The sequence below is a fragment of the Spea bombifrons genome, chromosome 12 (assembly GCF_027358695.1).
Source record: "Spea bombifrons isolate aSpeBom1 chromosome 12, aSpeBom1.2.pri, whole genome shotgun sequence".
NCBI lineage: Eukaryota > Metazoa > Chordata > Amphibia > Anura > Pelobatidae > Spea > Spea bombifrons.
Genome location: NC_071098.1, coordinates 6,121,661 through 6,145,460, shown reverse-complemented (window position 1 = coordinate 6,145,460; position 23,800 = coordinate 6,121,661). Strand labels below are relative to the sequence as shown.

The following is a 23,800-nucleotide window of genomic DNA, read 5'->3' as shown; positions in this document are numbered from 1 at the left end:
TGGTGCTTGCCTGAAAAAATTCTCACGCTATCTTTAAATTATTTCTCCAAACATTAGCTGTCACAGGTCTAGAAAACAGCTACGATATATATCATTTATTTTATTGTTGCTGCAAACTTGAAAAATCTGATATTTTTTTTTTTTTTAAACCTGGACACCCTCCAATTTATTTTAAAATTAATTGTATCATATAAAAATACATTTATTTTATTATTATTTATTATTTTTTCACTATTTAATACATTTTTTTGGAAAATGCGTCTACATTAACATGCCTAACTTTAGCTAAAAGAAACTCCAATATTTGCTTCCCATCACACATTTTTTTTTAGTAAATCGAACCCCTGTGTGTGGAATATAATGGCTTAAATTTCTTGAGCCATAAAACCGCAGAGTCACAAGCCACGTCCTGCTTGAGCAAAGGTAGAATGATGAAGGGTAATAAGAAATCGGTTGATGTGTAGCAATGGTGTAAGGGTAATTGCCTTGGGCAACAGAAAGTCAACGTGACCTTCCAATTGGGCTTAGAGAACAGATATTACATCTCACCATTTAAATACAAAATCCAAATATTATAGACTTCCCAATTAGAACTTATCGACCGATTAAAGCCCACTTTTATTTATTCACCAATGGCGAGGATTATTCATAGTTTTTCCTTTATTTCGTTTAGACCACAGTCATTTTTCATTAGTTTGGAATCAGCCACGTCACATAATTACCATCAAAGGAAGGTTTGTTTGTGACCATGTCATTTTCCCTAAAAGTAGCTCATTAGGCGATTCTAGGTATCTATTAATTATATTGAAGGAATCGTGTAGGTTCAAAGGTTACATGGTCAACGCTGATCCCATGAGTGTAACTTTTCAATGATAACAACGTGTTACCTTTACTGGTATAGACAGAGCTTGTTGTCACTATGAAGGAAGAGGATATTGAAGAGCGGCTTGGTGTCCATTCACCTTTGTTCTTGGATGATCTTATCTCGGATCATCAGACTAGATAAAAGAAGCTTCTCTTAAGGCATTGATCAAAGGGCTACAAGAGTAACAGAAGAAAACACAATGGCGATTGTCACCTCTGCTACCAATGTTCTGTCCCGCAGAGATTTTATGCCATGGGATAGGGAAACATTTAGAAATTCAATAACTTCACAAAGAAAAGTAATGAAGACAAAGTTCTAGAAACAGTTTTTGGTTACAACCAAAGGAAAAACATTTTGAGCTTGTTTGGAAAAATCTTCCTCAACAGTAAATAGTTAAAAGCAGAATATATGATGTCACCTGAGAACGCTGTTCATCCTTAACGCCACCACCTTGGTCCATCCTGGCTTATAAGAGGTAGGAATGGAGACCAACGGGGCAAGGGCCCTGGTGGCAATAGTTCTATCACTACAAGTAGCATGTTCTCGATTAACATGAAGGTCAATGGATTTCTGAGCCTAGTTTTAGTTCTAGCCTAGCCCTGATCTAAGGTACATGAGCCTGATCTAAAGTTGTGAGTAGGCTGAGCATGACCAGCATTTTTAAGCCATGTCCACAAGCCATGGCTCCATTTACAGGATGAGAAAAGGGCCATGAAAACATTGGGAAAAAACATTGGATGCAGAGCGTAATCGGAGACAGCGATTACTCAATATTAATGTGCGTGTTTAGATAATAAGGTTGAAAAAGACATAAAGTCCATCGAGTTCAACCATTCCACGGTCTCATATTAGCTGATCCGGAATTGTAAATAAATATACCCAGCAAACATTCAAATCCAATGCAGCAAACAATACTGACAATGTTATAAACTAAAGATATATACAATTATACTATTTTAAAAGTTAGGTTTATCCAGTAATTTATTTCAAATAGTGCAGACGCGGCAACCAAAAACCTAGCTGTTTTATTTAAAGCATAAATGTCAGAGCATGAAAAAAAATGTACATATATATGTGTGTGTGTATGTGTGTGTGTATAATGTGGGTGTGTATGTGGGTATGTGTGTGTGTATGTGTGTGTGTGCGTGTATGTGTGTGTGTGTGTATGTGTGGCTGTGTGTATGTGTGGCTGTGTGTCTGTGTGTATGTGTGGCTGTGTGTGTGTATGTATGTGGGTATGTGTGTGTGCGTGTATGTGTGGCTGTGTGTGTGTGTATGTGTGGCTGTGTGTGTGTGTATGTGTGGCTGTGTGTGTGTGTGTGTGGCTGTGTGTGTGTGTGTGTGTATGTATGTGGGTATGTGTGTGTGTATGTGTGGCTGTGTGTGTGTGTGTGTGTGTGTGTGTGTGTGTGTGTGTGTGTATGTGTGGCTGTGTGTGTGTGTATGTATGTGGGTATGTGTGTATGTGTGGCTGTGTGTATGTGTGTGTGTGTGTGTGTGTGTGTATAGATTGAGTTATATGATATATTGCTGACAAAATCTGATTAGCCCAGCACTGTTATTCTTGTAGAAGTTGTGATACGGAAATAGCGCCACCTGCTGCTCGTTTAAATTATCAATCGCTGCCTAGAACGCTGCAAAATGCTGTAAAATGCATAAACAATACACATATTGTTCACAAACACACACTACATACACGACTCTACACGGTGTGGACACTGCAAGCTTAGCAGACACACTAATAGTGTCAGGGCCACAGCAGAGGCACACGAAGGGTTAAGCCAATGTCCCTGCCTATCCCCGGTGACGTCTGAGCTGGAGGAAGGTCCCAGTTTAATGTCACTCAGGCCCCGCCCCTTTCCAGTCTCTGCAGCCAGGAACAAGCCGGCTCCCCCAGCCCTGCAGCAGCTGCACAGCTTCCACTCCTACAAGGCAATGTCTCTCCACAACGACTCCTCCTCCTCCTCCTCCACCATCCAGATCAGCAGGTGAGAAGCCCCCCTGCACCCCTAAATACCCCATCCATCCATCCATTCATTCATTCATTGCATAAGCTGAAGGGCATGGGGGGGGGAAGCTTCTCCACATTCCCTTACAGTGGGAGGACACAGTCCACACGTGGGTGAAAGGTTTTAACCCACTAATCTCTGTCTCTTTTAAGATGGTTTCAGTGACTTTTGCAATCTGCATGCATGGTTTGCTCAATCGCCCCTGCATGCAAATTAACTATAGCTGGGAGTCCTTGAGTTACTAAGCAGGGTCACCCAAGGCAGCAATAAACGTACCTTCCTGACTGTGGGTAAGATTTCCACCCACGGGAGGCGTGGAACGTCCACTGCGGAATTATATTGGCCGAGCTCAGGATGGGTTTTGATAAATTCCTATATAAATATGATGTATAGAAAGCTTCAGTATGAAGAGGATGGGGATTTAACCCTTTAAAAACCAAGATACTGGGATTTCTCCAGAGTCCTGGAATTCGAAGACCATATCATTAGGAAAATGACCCTTTAAATAATGCTTTAACCCTTTGGGATGTAAAAACAGAGTGTTGACGTGATAGAATGATCTAATCATCAGGAACATTCCATTAGTTGCTATGGTAATGAGGCCACTTTCCAAACTTTGCGCCAGTGATCTTCTTCAGGAGGGACAGTTGCTCTTTTGGACTCCAACCCACAGAATTGTGTTAATATATTAAATGCTGCACAAATTCCTCTTAGAAATTCCTTATAAACAGCCATTATTAGGTGATGTAGCACATAAATAGCCTCGATAAAGCCACGAAATCCCCTAAACATCCCCTAAAACTGGCAGTTGAAAGACATCTTCAGGCATCCTGAAGGTTTTCATTTTTGGGTCACCTTACTGAATGGCTTCTGACCCCGGGGTCGCCCTGCCGTAGTCCTGCCGTAGATCTGCTTGAATGGCGTTTGCCCTTGGATGTGTGGGTCTGCGGAATGGATTGTGTTGTCGATGAGTCCTGTTAATGTGTCTTGTCACTGGGCTGGATAAATCTATGTAGAACTGAGGATCTGAACAAGGAAGCATCTCAAATAGATGACATTTGTAAGATTTCAGAGGTCACAGCTAACCGCTTCCTAGTCCGCTCAGCTGTGACATTTGCCACTTTAGTTAGCATTAGGTTTTATAACCAAGCAGTGCCATATTCCGGCCTAGGGCGGCAATGGCCTCTGTGGTTGGATCTTCAGTACACTAAAAGGTGCTGTGCACCTTTAAGAAACGGAGAGCTGGCATATGACATCATATCCTGGCACGCCATATTTTAATCTCTATTATAATGAAGTCTATGGAGGATGTGCTGAGCTGGCATAGCTTTCACAGCATAAAATAAGATCTCCCTTGTAAGCCGCACATTATTGGTGGGACACCGGCTCAGCCTCCGCAGACTGATTTTATTGATGCTGCACACCTGGAGCGCTTTAATATGACATCATATCCCAGAGCTCTGCAGTGAGGACTGCACCATGGATGGACTGCCCTGGATCAGGCCTAGGGCAGCACCCAGGGGAGATGTGCCTCTATAACCATCATTCAACCTTTTTGACCGCATGTGTTTCCATGCATCACGTACTGCCGATCCAGCATAAAACCACAGCAGATACAATATATAAATATATAACAGCACTTAAAACGCTCTCTCAAATGTCCATGTTTTGGAAATACCCAACGCGGATACTTGATACTATGTATGTTTGGAAAAATATTGTGAAACAGCAGCAATAACAATAGGATTTTATGTCCACATCAACCCAGACAGAGCCTCACAGTTTATTGAATAGACACCTAGAAGAATTGCGAAGGGATATATGAGTTAAGAGGGTGGTCTTCAGAGGGTGATAGATAAGTTGAACAGCCTCCTAGCAGAAGGGGTAGAGGGTAATACAGCGAGGGGATTTAAACATGCTTGGGATCGGCATTTGGCTCCTGGATCTAAGATGAGACCAACGACTGATTAAGGTTTGAGTCTTTACAGCAGGAGAAACAGGCAAACTAGACGGGGGCCGAATGGGGCCGATCTGCCGTCACATTCTATGTTACCATCTGGCCTTTCATTCAGGTGTTCTGATAATGCAGTATGGGAATGGAAGCCGTTGGGACCGGTTTTACCAGCCTCCTCCTGTGAAATCTCATAATCAATTAATGATGATGATGTCCCCAAGAGGTTTAAACTCCGTTGTCTTCATCAGCATCCCCCTGGGAGCAGATCATTATTTTTAATATTGTTTCCTTGGAGGTTTATGTACAGACCTGGCTTCTGGGAAAGAGAGACTCCCTGCTTCGGAGACAGCGAGCGCTTTCTTATAGGGATCTTTTCAATAAAAGGACAGCCTTCAGTCCACTATGAAGGAGCAACACCAGCAGCTGGACCGCTGAGCTGGCCCTGCATAATGCATAATTTAACAGATGAAGCGGATGGAGAAATCTCATTGATTTAACTATACATTATACGTGGCCAGCCAGGCTCTTCCTGCAGCACTTGGGGACTTGGGACAGCTAGGATAGGAGCCATGGACAGCTGCCCCTTTTGCCCCTCATTAAAGGAGGCCATGCGGAGTCCATATACCATCCTAAGAACCTATATGTGCAGGTCCCATCATGTAGCTGGTGCCAAGCATTGCATGGATCCTTCATACATGTCCATAATGTAGAACTTTATAAAATTATTAAAAACCTATGACACACAATATTCCGTGTCCGTCCTAACACCCTAATACTTTAACAAAAGCCATGTCAGTGTTTTATTGATGTGTTTTGTTTACCATGACTGTTACTTTCTAACTGTTTTTTTGGGGGGAGTGATGCTTGGCCCCACCGCTTTAGACGAGCTCGTCCCGTGTTACATGCGTGTAAAGTTACCTGCAGCTCGGGCCGAGGCTGCCAATGACTAAATCACTAACTGCCCCTGCTTACTGTTCTGCACCAGTCCAAAGGCGACGCAGTTACCCTTAACAATTGTTACATCTCGTCTAGGTCATAAGGTTTTCCAAAAAAACAAATCCTCCTACTGGCCGGTTGCGATCGCCTTAGAGATGCGGACAACGTATCTTAGACGGTTTTGGGAAAGGCTTTTGGTTCACGTCAGGTATGTGTTGAAAATACAAATTCCTGTTCTAGGGTTACGGCGCTCCGCACAGATAATGTCAAACACGGTAACACAAAAGCAGTCTCCGCCAGTGTTTGGTTTGCGGAGTCCTGATCAGCCATTAGCTGGTGTGCTTTTTGTATCCGTTTCATTCGTTCACCTCTGCTCGGCGGTCACAGAATGCTGGCGTTCTTAAGAACTTTCCTTGTCCGGAAGGAAGGAGTCATAAGACGAATCGGCGCAAAGCAAAAAAGGTAAGCTCTGTGTGAAGATTTTTGGGAGACAAAAGCCAGCGTTGGAGGAAAGGGTTAAATACAACTTGGGGGATTCTTCAGAAATCCCCCATGCATTCGCAAAACGTGCCACACGGTGTCGGTGTCAAGGCCAGAAATGCCTGAGGTTGTCTCTGGCACAGAGGACATTTATCTTTGATTTCTTCTCTTGTGAGGTTCTTCCCCAGTTTAACGGTTCATACGTAGACATCCTTACTCCCTTCTGCCTAGAGGGAGATCGAGGGCGACATCGAGGCAGCCTGTGGATGTCAAAATAGTCATCTGAGTCATGGTTTCTCAGTCGTTTGGTTCAGGTTGAGTGAGTACTTGTGAGAGAGGGAAAGCTGGGTCCTCTGTCCTTGACAGCGAGGTGGTCGGAAACACGAGGTTGTTATAGAATCCCCCGAGATGTCCGTGGGCTCGCTCACGGCTTGTACTGGGTTTGGGTACCAGTAACTGCATTAGAGCATTGGGCCTTTTTATTTTATTCTCCCATGAATGCACTTTTTCTTTTGTTCATGTGTGCTAGATTACATCATTGTATATGTTTTTGTGTGGTGTTTCTTAAACCATGTCGCTAAAAATTCCACAGTGTAGCCGGTTCCCAGGAGATCTGGGCTTTTTTGGGTGGGTGAGTTGGCAATGCCTTATGGCTCCCATCTCTTCTTGATGCCTTCGGCACTTATGAAGGGGACCAGGACGATCCAGCCCTTCTGCAGACCCAGGTTAAGGAGGGAAAGACGGGGGGGGGGCAAATACCTTCGTGAGTGGCTCCTAAGAAGATTTCAGGGTCCGGTTTCTCCACCGTGGCTCTTACCGAGCACTTTTGGATCACCCCCCACTTCTTCACAACAGAAGTACCAGCACTTTGGGCTGAGAAAATAATCTGAGGTTGTCGTTGTTTTTTTTTTTGTATTGTGTTTCAATTCAGGTCTTGTGGACAAAATAAATATCATGGCAGCCCTTATCATGGCACTCTATAAAATGGGGAGGAAAAAATACCTAATGCTCATAATATTTGCAAGTGCCCGCTTCCGCTGAAGCCCATGCAGGAGAAACTCAAAGGTTAATAATACACAATGAGGTCTGTGAGCTTAAACGTTGCTGGGTAACCCATAGACGCGTTTTTGACATAAAAAAAACAATATGTCCTCTTGTAAATGGCTGATATTTTAACTCTGCCTTCTACGTTTCTCGATGACACTTCCGATGATGCGAGCGTAGCTTGAATTCAATGCAGAAAAAGGATGTTTTATGAGATAGTCACGCAATGCCTGTAATTTGTGTCTGAATGGAACATAAAAGCAGGAAGCGGTTTCCATCTGTTCTTCTGATAATTTAGCAACTGAGTTGCCATGACAACATAAAAAAAAGACTCCTATTGGCTGTAAACTCAACTCCTTTCCACGACTGGGCAGAATAAAAAGTCGGTAATATTATTCTGACACATGTGGTGAAGGCACACACCACTTGCATCACTCATGACATCATAGCGCTTTGCATATTGTGAATGCAGTCCCTCTGATTCATGGTTCTTTCATCAGAACTCTGCCTACATGGATCATATCACCAGAAGGTATTGTACGCCATACACCCTGCGCGGTCTGCTTGCATTTTGGCTTCTGATTCTTTAGGTTTACTTAGTCTTCTTGGTTTAGATAATGCACTTGTGCAAAAACATTGACTGGTTCAGCAGTTAAAGTAAAATAGTCTGAATCGTCGCTCGGTGTCTGTATTAACCGCCGAGCGTATGGAACGCGCCTCTCATTTTCGATAGAGGTATTGTTAGGACAGGCAATCTTTCATTGGGAAACTTTATGAAGATTATGGATTAGCGCTCTAAGATATGTATTTAGTAACCTTCATTAATGAACAGAGCGCTCAGGTCATGTATGTATCATGCTAATAACATGAGAGCTCAACCCAACCTGGAGGGAGGAGATCATTTAGGTTTTATCTACTCATTTCAACTTTGTTGTACCTGCGCTGTGCTCAGTTTTAGCTGCCTGTCTCTGTAGGTATCAGAGAAAAGTTATTTTATCCCCCTGCAAAGGGCAGAACCAGAACCAGAACCAGACCCTGTTACTTTTGGCTGACTATGTACACTCTGCTCTTTGTAGTCTCTGGACACACACACACACACACACACACACACACACACACACACACACACACACACACACACACACACACACACACACACACACACACACACACACACACACACACACACACACACACGCACACACACACACGCACACACACACACGCACACACACACACACACACACACTACCATTCAAAAGTTTGGGGTCAGTGAGCTGTTTTCATGGAAAACAAGTACATTTCTAGCTGTAACATAATTGCAAAAGAGTTTACTAACTGTATATTATCCTTTTCTGATCCATTTCATGTTGCTGTAATGGACAAAATCGACCTTTCTTCTAAAAACAAGGACATTTGTAAGTGGCCCCAAACCTTTGAATGGTAGTATATATATATAACCTATTTAGTGTTTTTAAATGTAGTTTAAATGTCTTGAAATGTCTTTTCTCTTATTATAGGATCATGCGTCCTGATGATGCCAACATAGCTGGAAACGTCCATGGTGGAACCATACTAAAGATGATTGAAGAAGCTGGAGCCATTATCAGTACACGACATTGTAACAGCCAAACCGGGGTAAGACACCTGACCCATTAAGAGTCATTAGAATTAACAACAGATGGGATAAATATGTCTGATCTGCTTTCAGATTCTATGTTTCTAAAAAAAATACATACACAATTAAGATATAGTCAGGGAAAAATGGAATAGTGCAAAACCAAAAAATGTCCTTTATTTGTATTTTAAAACATAGACTGTGACTAGCTATACAACCTCTGGTTTTTTTTCCCGCCACTTTGTTGCATTGCCTGCTTAACCCTTTCGACCCCAGTGCTCAGTGGGTTAACATGTAAAAGAATACCCTATGGGAGGCACAGAGCCCATCCAGTATAAAAATTGACTGCTGCATTTTTGTGGACTCCAGCTCCCAGCACACTCATCCATAAGTATGGTGAAGTTAATATCTCCTGACCACTTGCTTGGGGTTAATCTGGTAACGGTTGTGTGTTTTTGATATGCTTTGCTGTATTACCATTGCTGATGCTGTTACTCCTGTTGACCACTAGGTGGGGGTCTTGGTTAATTTTAAAGGTCTTATGCAGAGTGAAGACTATAAGCTTACATGAAAGAAGTGATGCTGGTGGAGGGCTTTAACGTGGTCCTATCACTATAGCAACCATTGGAATGTTCCTGCTGTTTGGACCAGTCACTTGGTTACTATGGCGATAAGGCACATTTTCTTTGTATATATATCCCTCATTGTTTGAAGCATATGATGGTCCTGTGAACATACACATCATCCTCATCTAAATGATGTATCTTTAGCCGCGCCGACAGTCATCTAATGAGAAGCGGCTCCGGCTCACTCGGTCGTTGATGTTTGATATGTCGCTCCCTAGGAGAAGTGCGTGGCGGCGCTCGCTCGAGTGGAACGCACAGATTTCCTGTCCCCGATGTGCATTGGAGAAGTGGGTCATGTAAGCGCTGAAATTACGTACACCTCAAAGCACTCGGTGGAGGTGCAAGTCAACGTCATGGCAGAAAACATCCTGACAAGTAAGTCCCGCCAACCCCGGCGTTCATTATGTGTATCTGCCATGTTTCCAAAAACGCTGCTGCTGGTACCAACCTTCTTGTTTCATTGATCCGTATGGATACAATCCTAAATTGTATGCCCATACATGCTTATACCCCCTCACTGTACTTAACCTCTACCACTTCCGCTGGAAGGCTGTTCCACTTATCTTCTACTCTCTCAGAAAAGTAAAAATTCCTTACATTGAATATAAACATCTGACCCTCTAGCTCTGGACTACATTAGTGTGTGTTTCACTAGGCAATCATCAGTCCCTAGCTTGACGCACTTTATCTAACCGTGTTGTTATATGACTGTTGATGAAAGGAGCAATTTTGTCGTCTCATTTTCTTAATGTTTCATCTTCCTAATAGCAAATATGTCAATATTTTTAATATTTATGTTTGCTGTGTTTTTAGACACTGTGTAAGGAACAATATTGTTGCTTCTCCCTGTAAACATGAAAAGAGAAGCATTATAACGATGTGAGGCATTGGTCCTTTGGTAAAGGTGATGCATTTATTGGCTAGCTCCATTGCCCTAGATTGCTTGATACAAAGTCTCATTAAAAGCCAGCGAGGAGATTTCCAGCAGGTGGCGCAAGTCGAGGCAGAGTGGAGACCCCAGGCTGAGCCTGTCAAACCACACGAGAGCTGACCATGGCATGCAAACCATGTAAGCAAAGTCCTTAGATGTACGAGTATGAGTGCCTGTGAGGACCAAAACACTACAGCGGATGCGGGGTTTGAGCTGGCTCGTCTCTGGGTCGCAGCACTCTACTTGTCACAAGCCGGGCCAACACAGATGTTGGGCTTGAGCCCACCTTGTGCAACTTTAGGCTTTCGTGTTAAAAATTCCATAATTCTCATCAAACAAAAGAATAGCTAAAGTTGGGGGGGGGGGTTAAGAGCGGGAGAGCTACGTTGTAAGTCCTCCCCTGCTGTAGTACTAGCATCGCAGCTTCAAACTGGAGACAGAGGGCCATTGAAGGATCAAGTGCGTAGGTCAACAGCGTAACCGCTTGCATGTCAGATGGGGATGCTTATTCGCATTGTGTTGGGCACTGCTATTGTGTTTGAGGAGTTATATTTTATATGATATTCACCACAAAAAAAATATTCTAGCGTTTCAAGCATTCTGCTGGCGAGTGCATCGCATTTCATCTGTAAAGCAGAGAACAAAATTGCCATTGATTACCATTCTTTGATCTCTTTTCAGTCTTTTATGTTTAGTGTCCTATTTTTATCCCTATGATATTTCTTTCTCATTGACCAAACACTTCTTCTCCGTCTCTATCTACTTTGTACCTTTTATTTTTTTTTCTTCTTCTTAGTTTTATCTCCTAAAAGGGAAATGTGATGCTAAAACCCTAACCGAATCCCCCATAGGCCTAGCCAGACCTTTTCATACAAATATCCTTATTCCTAATGCGTTGGCTTAGCCTGAAGCCCGAGGTATCCTGCTTTACCATCATCAATGAAGAAGGTGTGGGTGCTCAAGGCCACATCTCCTCATCGTCTGGAGCCACACTCCATAAACTAATATGTAGCCCCCTTCCTTCTCTTTGTGGCCGGATCTTCTTGGACTCTTACCAAAGAGGGCAACCACTGAGGTCTTCAAGAAGAAGTGGTAGCCAAAAAGCCATCACACTTTCCCCACCAAATATGATCACCTAGTAGGACCATCATTTAGGGGCTCATTGGGCTTCGATGTGCCTTCAGGCTTAAGAGGATCAATGTTTTTCCTCTCGCATGTACTCATAATAAACTTCTTAGGCTCTACCTCGACTGCTTTTCTTTTTATTGAAACTGGATGGGCTGGTGCTTCTATACCCAAGTGAAAAGTTGAGAACGTCTGTTTGTGCTCCAGGAGGAGCCGCAGTACTTGCACTCCCTAAAGAGATACGTGGCCCTTTCCTTCACTCTTTGCCGAAGCCTGCAGGAGGGCTGGATCTTCCTGGTCCCCCCTCAGACAGTGCTAAGAAAGTGACCACCGAGGTCTTCAAAGAGCTAGGATCCTAAGTTCAAACACCTCTCCCACCCAAAAAAAAAAAAGAATCCACACAAAAGACTATAAACAAAAATACGCAAACTTATCGGCAGATAGTAAAAAAAAATTCAATAGATGAGTGAAAATAGAAAGAAAACGTGTAATTGGAGGGTCCGAGCTCACAGGCTGGCATTATCCTCTTCAGCTGCCAGGGCAGGAGACCGCGCATGAGCTTTAATCACCGCGTCGGTCCTCTTTAATAGTTTTATCATCTTAGGGTGAGGCAAAAAGATGCGATAAATCTCTTTTATCTTAAAACTCATTTTTAATGTTAAATCGTTTAATTTTCTCATCATTTGCACTAAATTCACAATATTTGTGCTTGTTGTACGTTGATATTACTTTATATATATGTGTGTGTGTGTATACAATTGTACGCTACATTTAATTGTCATGTGACTGCATCTTTTTCTATATTTTGTAACTGTGTTATCATTTTGGGCAAAACGCCATGAAATTGGATAATTCTTTGATTACTTTAATGCGTTCCTCGATGCTTCGCTGCGCGTTTACAAATACATTAAATCCTAAAGCAGCTGGTGGGGTAAATATAATCTATGAGTGTATAAATAAGTATAATGTGTGCATAAAAAAGGAAAATCAATAAATATTTAACCCTTGCAGAGGTTTTTGCACCACGTGTTACCTCCTACTGAAAGCGTTCAACATACACTGTATCTTTTGCACCATGCGGAGGCTTCTATGGGCATAATTGGGGAGAAAAAACAGATACCGGCGGTAGTACCGTATATTTCAGGGTTTAGCTTCTCTCCCAAGGATCGCGTGGTGTCGTTTGACCTTGTTTTGACCTTACCACAATTAATAAGAAACCTTAGGGGGGGTACATTGACAAACGCATTGAAATATGAGATTGATTTATTTGTTTTTATCTTTAAAATCCTTAACTTTAAAGATGCTGTGCCACTTAGACAAAATTTGAATTCCGCTCCCTAGCATGGTAAGCAAATATATATATATATATATATATATATATACTTTAGCAGTTCTGGCATTTCTTTTTAATCCTTCTGAGATGTAATTATGTTAATAAATCACAGAATTATTTTTTTTTAAGAAGCTGTTTCTATGGCAACAACCAACCAGTGCATGTGCTAGCGTCATATGATAAGCAGTCCCAGAAAAAAATACATCAGGCCAAATATGACGAGGTTTGTAGGAAGGGTTTGGGTATTTAATGGAATGAAAGTTTTCATTTTGCCCTATAAACGGTTAAATTATGATATTATAATATCAGTTGTCCAGGGTTTTTTTTTTTTTTTTTTACTGTTAACCCTTCAAGGGCGAGCAGGTAGAGCGATGAATTCCAAAATCCATCTGTGGTCATTCCTTAAGAGTAAATGATATAGAAACATAGATTATGACGGCAGATCAGACCCACTCTAGTCTAGTCGCCTGTTTTTCCCGCTGTAAAGACCTTAATCAGTCGTTGGTCTCGTCTCGGCCCGTGCATCTTTAATTTTAGCATTCACCACTTCTGCTGGGTGACCGTTCCACTTATCCACCACCATCTCGGTAAAATAAAAGACAACAATGGTGCCATTATTGTCTATTGTGATAAGGAGGAAGGTATGGGGGGGGGATATAGGTCCACATGTAAAATATTTACCCAATTAATCTATATGTTGATATATGGAGTGAGGCTTTGGGGATCTTTCATAACGCGCTGCGGGAAGGCCGTTTTTGGGGTTCTGTCGAGCACTTATCAATGTACCCTCTGTTGATTTATCTTTAAAAAAAAGAAATTCTCTCGCAAAGCAGCGGTTGTCATAGCAACGGGTTTTCACACATGGGAACTGCGACTGGATGTGTGATGATTACTCAAACGCCGAGAAAAGTTTTTTCTTTTATAGCTCTGGCTTCCCATCTCCTTTTTGTCTCCAAATCCCTTGTTTGACCTCTCCCAGATGGGCTCAAATTTTCCACAGAAGGAAAATATACATAAAAAAAAAATCTGGCTAAAATAAAGTTTACTTTGAGGTTTCGGTGTGGAACGTTTCACACTAACTTGGATGTCACTCGAGAGACAAAACATATATTATTAAAAGAGCTGCTCAAATTAGATACATTTTTTTTTACACATCTTGGTGTGGGTGTAACACGTGGGGTATTATCTACCACCATATGGCATATTTTATTTAGAGATTTTTTTATATTTTATTTTTCCTTGTAAGTAAAATAAAATAATTGGAGCTCAGCTCTTACACTGGAGGAGCGTTTACAAAAGTTTGTATTTTGTACACTACTGTTATAGTTTGGGGTCGTTTAGAAATGTACTTGTTTATGTTCATAGCCATACAGAGGCCCTTTATCACTCCCATCACTCCTGTGTTCCAATGGCCCTTTATCACTCCCATCACCCCTGTGTTCCAATGGCCCTTTATCACTCCCATCGCTCCTGTGTTCCAATGGCCCTTTATCACTCCCATCACTCCTGTGTTCCAACGGCCCTTTATCACTCCCATCACTCCCGAGTTCCAATAGCCCTTTATCACTCCCATCACTCCTGTGTTCCAACGGCCCTTTATCACTCCCATCACTCCTGTGTTCCGATGGCATGTTGTGTTTGCTGATCCAGGTTTAAAAGGCTAATTGATGGTTAGAAAACCCTTTTGCAATTATATTACAGCCAAAAAATTCCTTGTTTTCCATGAAACCAGCGGAGTTACCACAAACTTTTGAACGAAATTGAAAATAATATGTTCTGTGCCCCGTGTTAGAGAAGCAAAATAGTAATCATTTTTTAGGCGCATATGTCCTTTTATTCTGCCTCTTCCTTTAAAGGGATAGTAATTTTTCAAGATTATTTCTAGGAGTACAGGATTACCTAGCTCTAAACTTTATGGGGACAGCCTCAGCCTCTTTTTTCCAAGGTACATGTGAGGTCCATCATTCATAATTATATCATCATCATTTGAGCATCATATACAGTATTATAAGCAGTAATATGGTCTCGTGCTGATGAAGAGTGGAGTTTATTTCATTTTTTCCCCCAATAAATTTCTTATATGCAAAGTTGGAGGCCGCCATTGTTGGCAGTCATGTGATTTTTAGAGGACATTCCCTGCTCAGGCACCACACTGAGCCGATTGCTTTTTGGCAGAACTAAAGAAGCGCTGCTTGTCAAATGGCAAGTGAATGAATGTCTTTGATTAGTTTGATCTGTCCAGTATCCTGATCTCAGGGGGTCTGGGGTGGCCCACTATTAATACTTTTTGAATTGATTTGACCATCAGTTTTGGGATATCATATCCAATAAAAACTGGCACCTACCTGCTCTGGTTCTTATTATAGTAATGGCATTTTAGGCATATTATCTTTATTGATGTTCACACCAGTTGCATGCTGGGTAATGTCTTGTTCTGCATGTCAAAGGCATTAAAAATACAAATGCTAACGAGATGAGCATGTTTTGAATATTAAAAGAATTTGTAGAATCCATTTTTATTCCCGCTCTGCTGATCAAAGTCATTTTTCTTGTGTAAAACCGACGTTCCTGTGGATACTATACATTCAAAGGGTTCTTCGTTTCATTCGCACCTCATGATCACAAATCAATTAGGTAAGAAAATAACATGTTTAAAAGTAACTTTAAAACTGTGAATCTGCAGCGAAGGTGAAGATTAGAAACTTGATATTCACAGCAAACGTGACAATCTCTCTCCGTGCGGGGTCTTCCCAAAGACGAGCTATTCATGGAGTCCTTGGAGTGTCAGCAAAGAGAACATTCTGCTCTTTTTTCATCCTTTTTTATTATTTTGTGATAGTTATTATAAAAAAAAAAGATACACCTGATCTATAACATACGTATTGCCATATACATTGACATATTTCTGATTGGAATGTGGGCTGTTGATTGATGAGTTTTGATGATCAGCGCTGATCTCACGTGATGGTGATGGACAGGTCTCGATTGTACGCTGACCGATTCATCTGTTTCCTCCTCCGTATGGATTTTGTGTAAGCTGTGTCTTTAATTACATGTCTGTTGGGATATATATGAAGATTCGTCTTTCGGTTTGGATAGGTTGTTATGTTTATAGAGTTGGACAAACATTAACCTTGTAAGCCAAGACTAAATCCATTGTACGCAGACGTGGTGGACACCATACCTCCCATGATGTCAAGTGGCCGATGGGGGGGCACTGTTGGCTTAGATGGGGTTTTCCCAGGTGGCGATGGGGCTTTGCCAAGATTTTGGGGACTTATAGATATTTCTAAGGTATTTAGAAGAATTTTATTTATCGCTTCTACCTATGACCTCAGATCCAAAATAGGTAACCTCGAAGACTCCCGTCCAATACGTTTCAATAAAGAACCTCCTTCTTTAGACAGCATTTTATGTAAATAGTAAATCCCCAGGTGTTTTCTACTTGTTTCTGATTGTTTTGTTTTTTTTTAATAAAAATACTTTTTTTTTAACGTGTAGCAAAACCCAGTAGCTCTTCCATAAAGAGTTTTTAAGCAATAGGTCTCCGGAACGCTTCATGCAAATTATTCAACCAAACTTTTTAAATAATTTAAAAGTACAGTTTCCATGGCAACTAAAACTTATGAATACTTTGTACGTGTAAATATAAACTTGTTGAGATCCATTTCTTTTCTGGGTTTTTTTTGTCCACCTAGTTGTTATTGGGATGTTTTAATCAGCGTGTCTGGTATGAAAGGCGAGCTGGTGAGATGAAAAGATCGGGATTCCGCTGATTAAATGCCGGAAATTGTATATGGAGTCCTCAATTCTTCCATTAAGAAAAAAGAGAAACCGAAAATGCCAAAAGAATCACACATTTTATTAATTCAGGTGTTTCTGAAGAAAATAAATAGGTTGACTATTCCTTTAATGTTCTCAGTTGGGCTTCCTTTAAATCTTGAGTTCATTCAATATTATGACAGTAAAATTATGAGCAGACATTATTAATAATCTGACTGTTTTTATTAATGTCACTCGGTTCCGCTCTTACACAGAGTCTTCTATTAAAAAAACGAAAGAAAAAAAACGCATAAACACACGATTTCAGCTCTACTTAGCGTATGTTGTATGGAACGTGGCTTGGATGGGTTTTGCTTAAAACATTTGTTTTTGTCGGTTTTGTTTATTCCATTTCTGTCTTGCCTCTGTCATAATACATACTCTTCTTTTTTCTCGTTTCATGTTTTGACACCTTTTGGCAGAAAAATGTAACAGGATATCTTTATGCTGATCGCCTCTTCAATGCTACCGCGGCGAACTGAAACTCAGAATTATTACATTCAATTTCTGAGTGCTGATGTGTAAAAGTTGCCACAAATTTATTTATTCACGTTTAATTTTGGGAAAAAAGTGGAAAAAAAAGCCCCCAAAAGTCCTCTATTCATCAGTAAGTGTGAGTGCATGTCTGTGTTCTAAATCATACATTTTCATTTAAAACAAGAAAATTTCTGTCTGTAACATAATTGCAGAAGGGTTTCTAACCATCAATTATCCTTTTAAAGTTAAACCTGGATCAGCGAACACAACGTGCCATTGGAACACAGGAGTGATGGGAGTGATAAAGGGCCATTGGAACACAGGAGTGATGGGAGTGATAAAGGGCCATTGGAACACAGGAGTGATGGGAGTGATAAAGGGCCACTGGAACACAGGAGTGATGGGAGTGATTAAGGGCCATTGGAACACAGGAGTGATGGGAGTGATAAAGGGCCATTGGAACACAGGAGTGATGGGAGTGATAAAGGGCCATTGGAACACAGGAGTGATGGGAGTGATAAAGGGCCATTGGAACACAGGAGTGATGGGAGTGATAAAGGGCCACTGGAACACAGGAGTGATGGGAGTGATAAAGGGCCCTTGGAACACAGGAGTGATGGGAGTGATAAAGGGCCCTTGGAACACAGGAGTGATGGGAGTGATAAAGGGCCACTGTACGCCTATGAAGTATATATAAAAAAATCAGCCGTTTCCAGCTACAATAGTCATTTATAACATTAACCCCGTCTGCGCTGGATTTCTGTTCCATTTCATGTTACTTTAATGGTAAAAATTTGCTTTTCTTACAAAAACAAAGACATTTCTAAGTGACCCCAAATTTTTGAACAGTAGTGTATATTTCTAGTAAAATGTTTTACCTATTAGAAATTCTCGTTGAGCATAACCCCCAGCGCTGTATACATTAATGTCGGTCGGCACTGACAGAAACCTGATTTTATCTCATTTTGTTACCCAGAAACTCCCTTTATCTGCAGACCTGGAGGCCACCATTGCTGTCGGTCATGTGATACTTTATATGACTTGCCAGGCTCAAACACCACACTGAGCTGATGCTTTACGGCAATGATAATTAAGTCCTTTCTTCCATAGACTTTCATTGGTCAGCATTCTTAAATTCTCCCTGGATTATATGTCTCTTCGCTGTCACATATTCCAGAGGGTAGGGGACTAAAGAACCGCTCCCGTCTTATTTACAGAGCTCATGTTATCAATATCCAGAACCCGCTGCTAATCTGTGTTCCCTATCCTTTGAACTTTGAGAAGATGACCTCCAATGTTCCCTTGCGAGAACTCAAAGCATGAAGCAGATGGCAAGCGCCCGGCCTTTGTTTCAGTTAGTCGGAGGATATTACTGCTAATGAGATTGAATTATTAAAATGAAATAATAGCAAGGAAATTAAACTTCATATCAGATAACTTCCTGATGGCAGAGAAACGACTGGAAAACAGGCAGGGAAGAAATGAAAAGATCAGACAATATTTTCTTTACATAAATTGCATATATTTTATATAAGATTTTTATTAAAATAATGTAAGTTAAGGTGTTTCTTTTTCGGTGGCCAACAAACCTGGAACATTGGTAGCGTTACAGCAAATGGGCTTTTATTTTCCTTTTATCTTTTTTTTATAATCTCATAAAAAGACCTTTAAAAATATGTATTTATTCTACTTTATTTATTGTGTTTTTATGGGGTGCTCCTAGTCATCGTTTTGATGAAACTGCTTTTTTCTTCGTATTTTCTGGTAGAATCTGGAACCAAAATGCTCTGAAAAATACCCCTCGTCTTATAATCGAGGTCGTCTACTAATCAGACCTCAAAATGTCCGGTGGGGCCATGCTACTTACCGGGCTTTGGTCGCGAGCAGCAGGAGAACAAGAAGCTAGCAGCGTGTCACAAAACTCTGCCTCCCCCCTCCTTCCTCTGGGGGCGGGGCCAGAGAAGTTGCACGCACAGCGGGCCCCTGCAGAAGTCTTGAGTGAGAGATCAGCAGTTCAGGTAAGGGGGTGGGGGGCTGGGGGGTTTGAGCGTGTGTGTGTATATGTGATTAATGGAATGAATGAGTATTTAAATGTTTGTGAATGAGTGTGTGTTAGTATGGATGTGTAAGGGTGGTGGTGGTAGCATGGCATAGGGAGGCTGTACTCACACTCCTATCATCCTAGGTTCCAGCATGTACTGGCTGCCTTGGCTTGATAGGGGTGTGATTGCTGTTAGCAGTTATATATATATCTCCAGAAATGCCTTTTAACCCCCTATATGCCACTCTGCCCCATGATATGCCTTTTAACCCCCTATATGCCACTCTGGCATATAGGGGATTAAAAGGCATATCATGGGGCAGAGTGGCAAATAGGGGGTATAAGGCATTTCTGGGGGCAGAGTGGCAACCCTGGGGGCAGATGTGCATAACTGGGGAGGCAGGTTGGCAAATAAAAGGAAATAAAAAAATATATATTTTTCTCAATCATAGCTTTTATTAAATATGAAAATATTGTTTACATGAATTAATATTTACTAGTAAAACTTTTTTTCCTATAGGGTAGTCTTATATTCAGGCTTTTTGTTTTTTTCCTAAATTAATATTTAGATTTTGGGGGGTCGTCTTATAATCAGGGTCGTCTTATAATCGAGCAAATACGGTATATGTTTTTAACATTTATTAAAAAAAAATATTTGTTTTTAAAATGCATTATATTTGATAATACTGATCCACCCGGATCATTCTGTATATTTACATACAAAATACCTTTTATACATACAGCATTAAAGGTATTATTTTTTAACCTGTTTCTACGCGTTAAATAATGGAGGGGCGTTTTTGACGTAATGTAAGCTTTGCCCGAGGCAGAGAATGTCGCTCGCAGTTGCCACAGTAACCGACATGTCAGGATAGTTTTATTTAGGTCCGATGGTAATTCTCTTTCCCAAAAGCGTGTTGTCAGATTCACTTTTAGTCAAAGGGGAGAAGAAATATTTTCCATATTATTTGCTTGTTGTTTTCCCATAATGTGTAATTACATTTAAATGCAGCCGTTCTGCCGCTGACAGGAGCGTAATGCAGAGAAATCGCTTTATTTGGACAGACTTCATTAGATTGGCAAAAGCCGTCAAAAGGAATTCCGTTAGCAGACGGTAATCTCCATTATTATCCGGTGATTGTCTGCGTGCCCGTAAAACCGTAGAAACTATTAAAACCGTTTAAACGGATTGTGTCTCATCTTGTGCAAATCAGCGTGAATACTGATACAAAATATTTATTACAATGTAAAATAAGGAGATACTACATTCTAAATATAATCAATAATAATAATAATATATTAATATATAGATCAGCCTCCTGACTCCCACCTGCTTGGAGGTTATAGTATTATACCCCTCTCTGATATAAGCTGACTCAAGGATCTTGAAGTCCTGGCAGTTGGCTTTAAAGTCTTCTACTGGAACGATTTGGTTATCAGAGTTCTTTAGGGGTCTTATAAATAAAACACGAGGGTTATCGATGTAGTATGAGTATTAGATGCCATTAGGTGTGGTTCTTAGGAAACCCAAGGTTCATGAGCTTCCATGAGTTGTCCTGAGATGTATCTGCATTGTTCAGGAGAGGATACTGTTTCCGGTATGTCCCGGGGTGGGCAACTCCACTTCAATAAGACTAGTTTCTATCTCAGACTTAGTTATCTCGGGGAGTAGGAAGAAGTTTACCGTTTAAGAGGTAAGGATACTGTTAGAAGGGAATGTTGGGGCAAGGGGTTCATCCAGCAGAAGTGGTAGATGTTAATACAGTGTTGGAATGTAAAATCCCATGGGATACTCTTATGGCTACCTCAATATAAGATCAGAAAAACCAACAGACCAAATGGACCGAAATTCTATGTTTCTATATTAAGAACATATGTGTGGGCTTTTTGTCTCCAAAATATACCCCCTTCTCTTCCTCCGTGGAAGCTGGAAAGTCTGGACTGGGTCATGAAGGCTTAGCTAGCCATGAGTGGTGGCTATAAATGTTGGGGGGGATCTGTTCACCAAGTGAGTGGATCTTACCCTACCTGGAGATCAAAAGGGTTGCCCCAGGGACCTCTTAACCCCGGAGCCCCAGAGGCAAATCCAGAAGCTTTCCAGAAACAGTTAAGATAATATATTTCTAAGGTCTGTTCTCGGCCTCTAATCGCTTCTTTGTCAAAGCTGATACATTTCAAGTAGCCAATTTTTTTTTTGCTTCTTCTCTGAAATTTTTCATTTTCTGCTAGAAAATTAGCCTGGAATGCCAAAAAGGGCACAACATACAACTCACTTTTATACCATTCTTCTGGGCTTGCTGCTTTAACTCATTAATTTCCAGAGGGCTTTAATGCATCCCGCAGTCAGCAAAGATTATCCATTCATTATTTAGCTTTTTTGGCCCCGGGTCAGAAGCGTGCCGCTCCGTGGTATCATTATTTTCTATTAGTAATTGTACTTCTGGCAATAAGTTATAAGGGCTTAATTTAATGCATAGAAATCATGACAGTGGCTCTTTATCAAGTTGAGAAATAGGAGACAGGCTTCCCTTTGGCATTCTCCTTTCACACTGTATCACCCAAATCGCGTTTTATTTCATAAACTATGTCAAGCTCACATAAAGATGGCTTAGCAATAGTTTTTTTTTGTATCCTCTGTGGCTCGTCGTTGCATAAATTGAAAAACGTTATTTTGTTTTATTATGCTAATAGCATAATCCTTTTTTTCTATTAGGTTCAGCTGCAACAAAGGCGAGAAGCATATCATCCAACAGCTTAATTTTTAGTCTTTGTCACCAACTTTCTACGGTTTTCTATCCGTTCTTTGTGTAGAGGACGCGTGACAGCTGTAACAACAAGTTATTCTTTGAAGAAGATGAGATAACCAGATCCTTCTGTTACACCGTCTAGGGATACTTTTTTTTAATTCATTTATTGGGTCTTAATTAAAATTTTAATCAAGTCTTTACCAAGCTTTAATCAACTTTCAAGGACACTCAAATCTGTAATCATTGGGAGGGTCAATTAGATGGAAAGCCTTACATTTTAAGGGTTGGTACAGGGGCGTCCAACCTGCGGCCCTCCAGCTGCTGCGGGACTACATCTCCCATACTCATCAGCCAGCCCCATTATGGGAGATGTAGTCCTGCAGCAGCTGGAGGGCCGCAGGTTGGACGCCCCTGGGTCAGTAGAACATCCAGAGGACGCATATGGACCACTGATATCGTTTCAGAGTGTGTGATCTTTCTCATTCCTCTTATCCCGATCCTGTACGTTAATACATTTCACCAGGAAGACATTAACGCTGTGTAGATCTTCTGAGGAATCCAGGTTTAGACCAAAAATAATACTGTTTGATTTTATTCATCACACTTAATGGCTTTATTTGATGTGTTCCGAACCCATGGCTCATTGGTTCGTGACAGTATAAGGGTTGAATAACAGACTTTTGGTGGGGAGTCCAGAGTCGGAACTTGTATGAGCCTAGAAGAGATACTTCTACATTCTCTCGAGAACCTTGATTTGACTGTTTCATGTCGGATGTGAACATTGACCGTAAACAACGTCTGACCCAGATTCTGTATAATACATCCAATGTCTGTGTGCGTCTGATCATGCATAATCTAGCCGTACAAATGTCTCGTCATGCAAAATAGAACACTACATACGAGTCTTAATTTGTGTTTTACTGGTTTGTGAAAAAAGGGGAATTCTATGGCAGAATATTATTTTATTTAATATTAACCTTGCTTACTTATACACTGAATTTCAGCAAAATACAGCCAATTAAATCAGAGAAAACTACTCATTTAACTGAAAATAGTTACATAGATAGGCTGAAATAAGACATGCGTCCATCAAGTTCAGCCTTTCCCATATCTGGGGATTTCTTGCTGTTAATCCAAAAGAAGGCAAAAAAACCCAGTTGTGGCTCTTTCCAATTTTACACAAACTAGGGAAAAAAATTCCCTCTTGACCCCAGAATGGCAATCAGATCTCTCCTTGGGTGAAAAAATAATTATGGTTTCATTTCAGTGCCTTTTATTTTGTTTTTTTAGGCGCGAAGAGATTGACTAACCGGGCAACTTTATGGTACGTGCCGCTATCTCTAACCAATGTGGATAAAGTCACTGAAGTCCCTCCTATTGAGGTAAGTAGACCTTCAACGCTATGTTATAAAAGCCCAGATTCGCATCTGTTACCTGGGGCTAAATATACTCATCTCGGTCTGACAGATAAAATGTAACGAGCGTAGCGTCAATGTAACTGAGTTTGTGGCATTTCATTTGGTTACATTCATTACTGATCCCACCAAGAGGTCCCCTTATGTGGAAAAGGCCCACAAGTTTGCTGAAGATCCAGATCCGGTTTCCTTGCCTGGCGGTCACAGAGCGGGACTAGAAGAGCAGGTCCGGCCAGAAAAAAAAATGGTGGACCCTACGGCAATCCAATGGCCGCCCTGCTGCTGGTAGAAGTCCTACGTATTAATACGACGAATGCATTCTGCAATCAATCCTTGAGTAACTGTGTGTGAAAGAGCTTCAATGACAATGGAAATAC

General features: G+C 41.1%; 1 protein-coding gene across 4 annotated transcripts in view; it reads left to right on the top strand.

Moving 5' to 3' along the window:
- The first annotated feature begins 2,731 nt into the window (after nucleotides 1-2,731).
- Nucleotides 2,732-23,800, top strand: part of ACOT7 (acyl-CoA thioesterase 7) — a 51,512-nt gene continuing 30,443 nt past the window's right edge. Inside the window, exons 1-4 of one of the 4 annotated variants that reach the window (XM_053451850.1) lie at nucleotides 2,732-2,853; nucleotides 8,809-8,926; nucleotides 9,751-9,907; nucleotides 23,299-23,390. In XM_053451850.1, the coding sequence (XP_053307825.1) occupies nucleotides 2,801-2,853; nucleotides 8,809-8,926; nucleotides 9,751-9,907; nucleotides 23,299-23,390 (420 nt within the window). In that variant the 5' untranslated portion in view covers nucleotides 2,732-2,800. Of the gene's footprint in view, nucleotides 2,854-5,860; nucleotides 5,973-7,785; nucleotides 7,821-8,808; nucleotides 8,927-9,750; nucleotides 9,908-23,298; nucleotides 23,391-23,800 lie in introns of those variants that run through there. The other 3 variants (XM_053451853.1, XM_053451851.1, XM_053451852.1) reach the window with 3 other exon arrangements.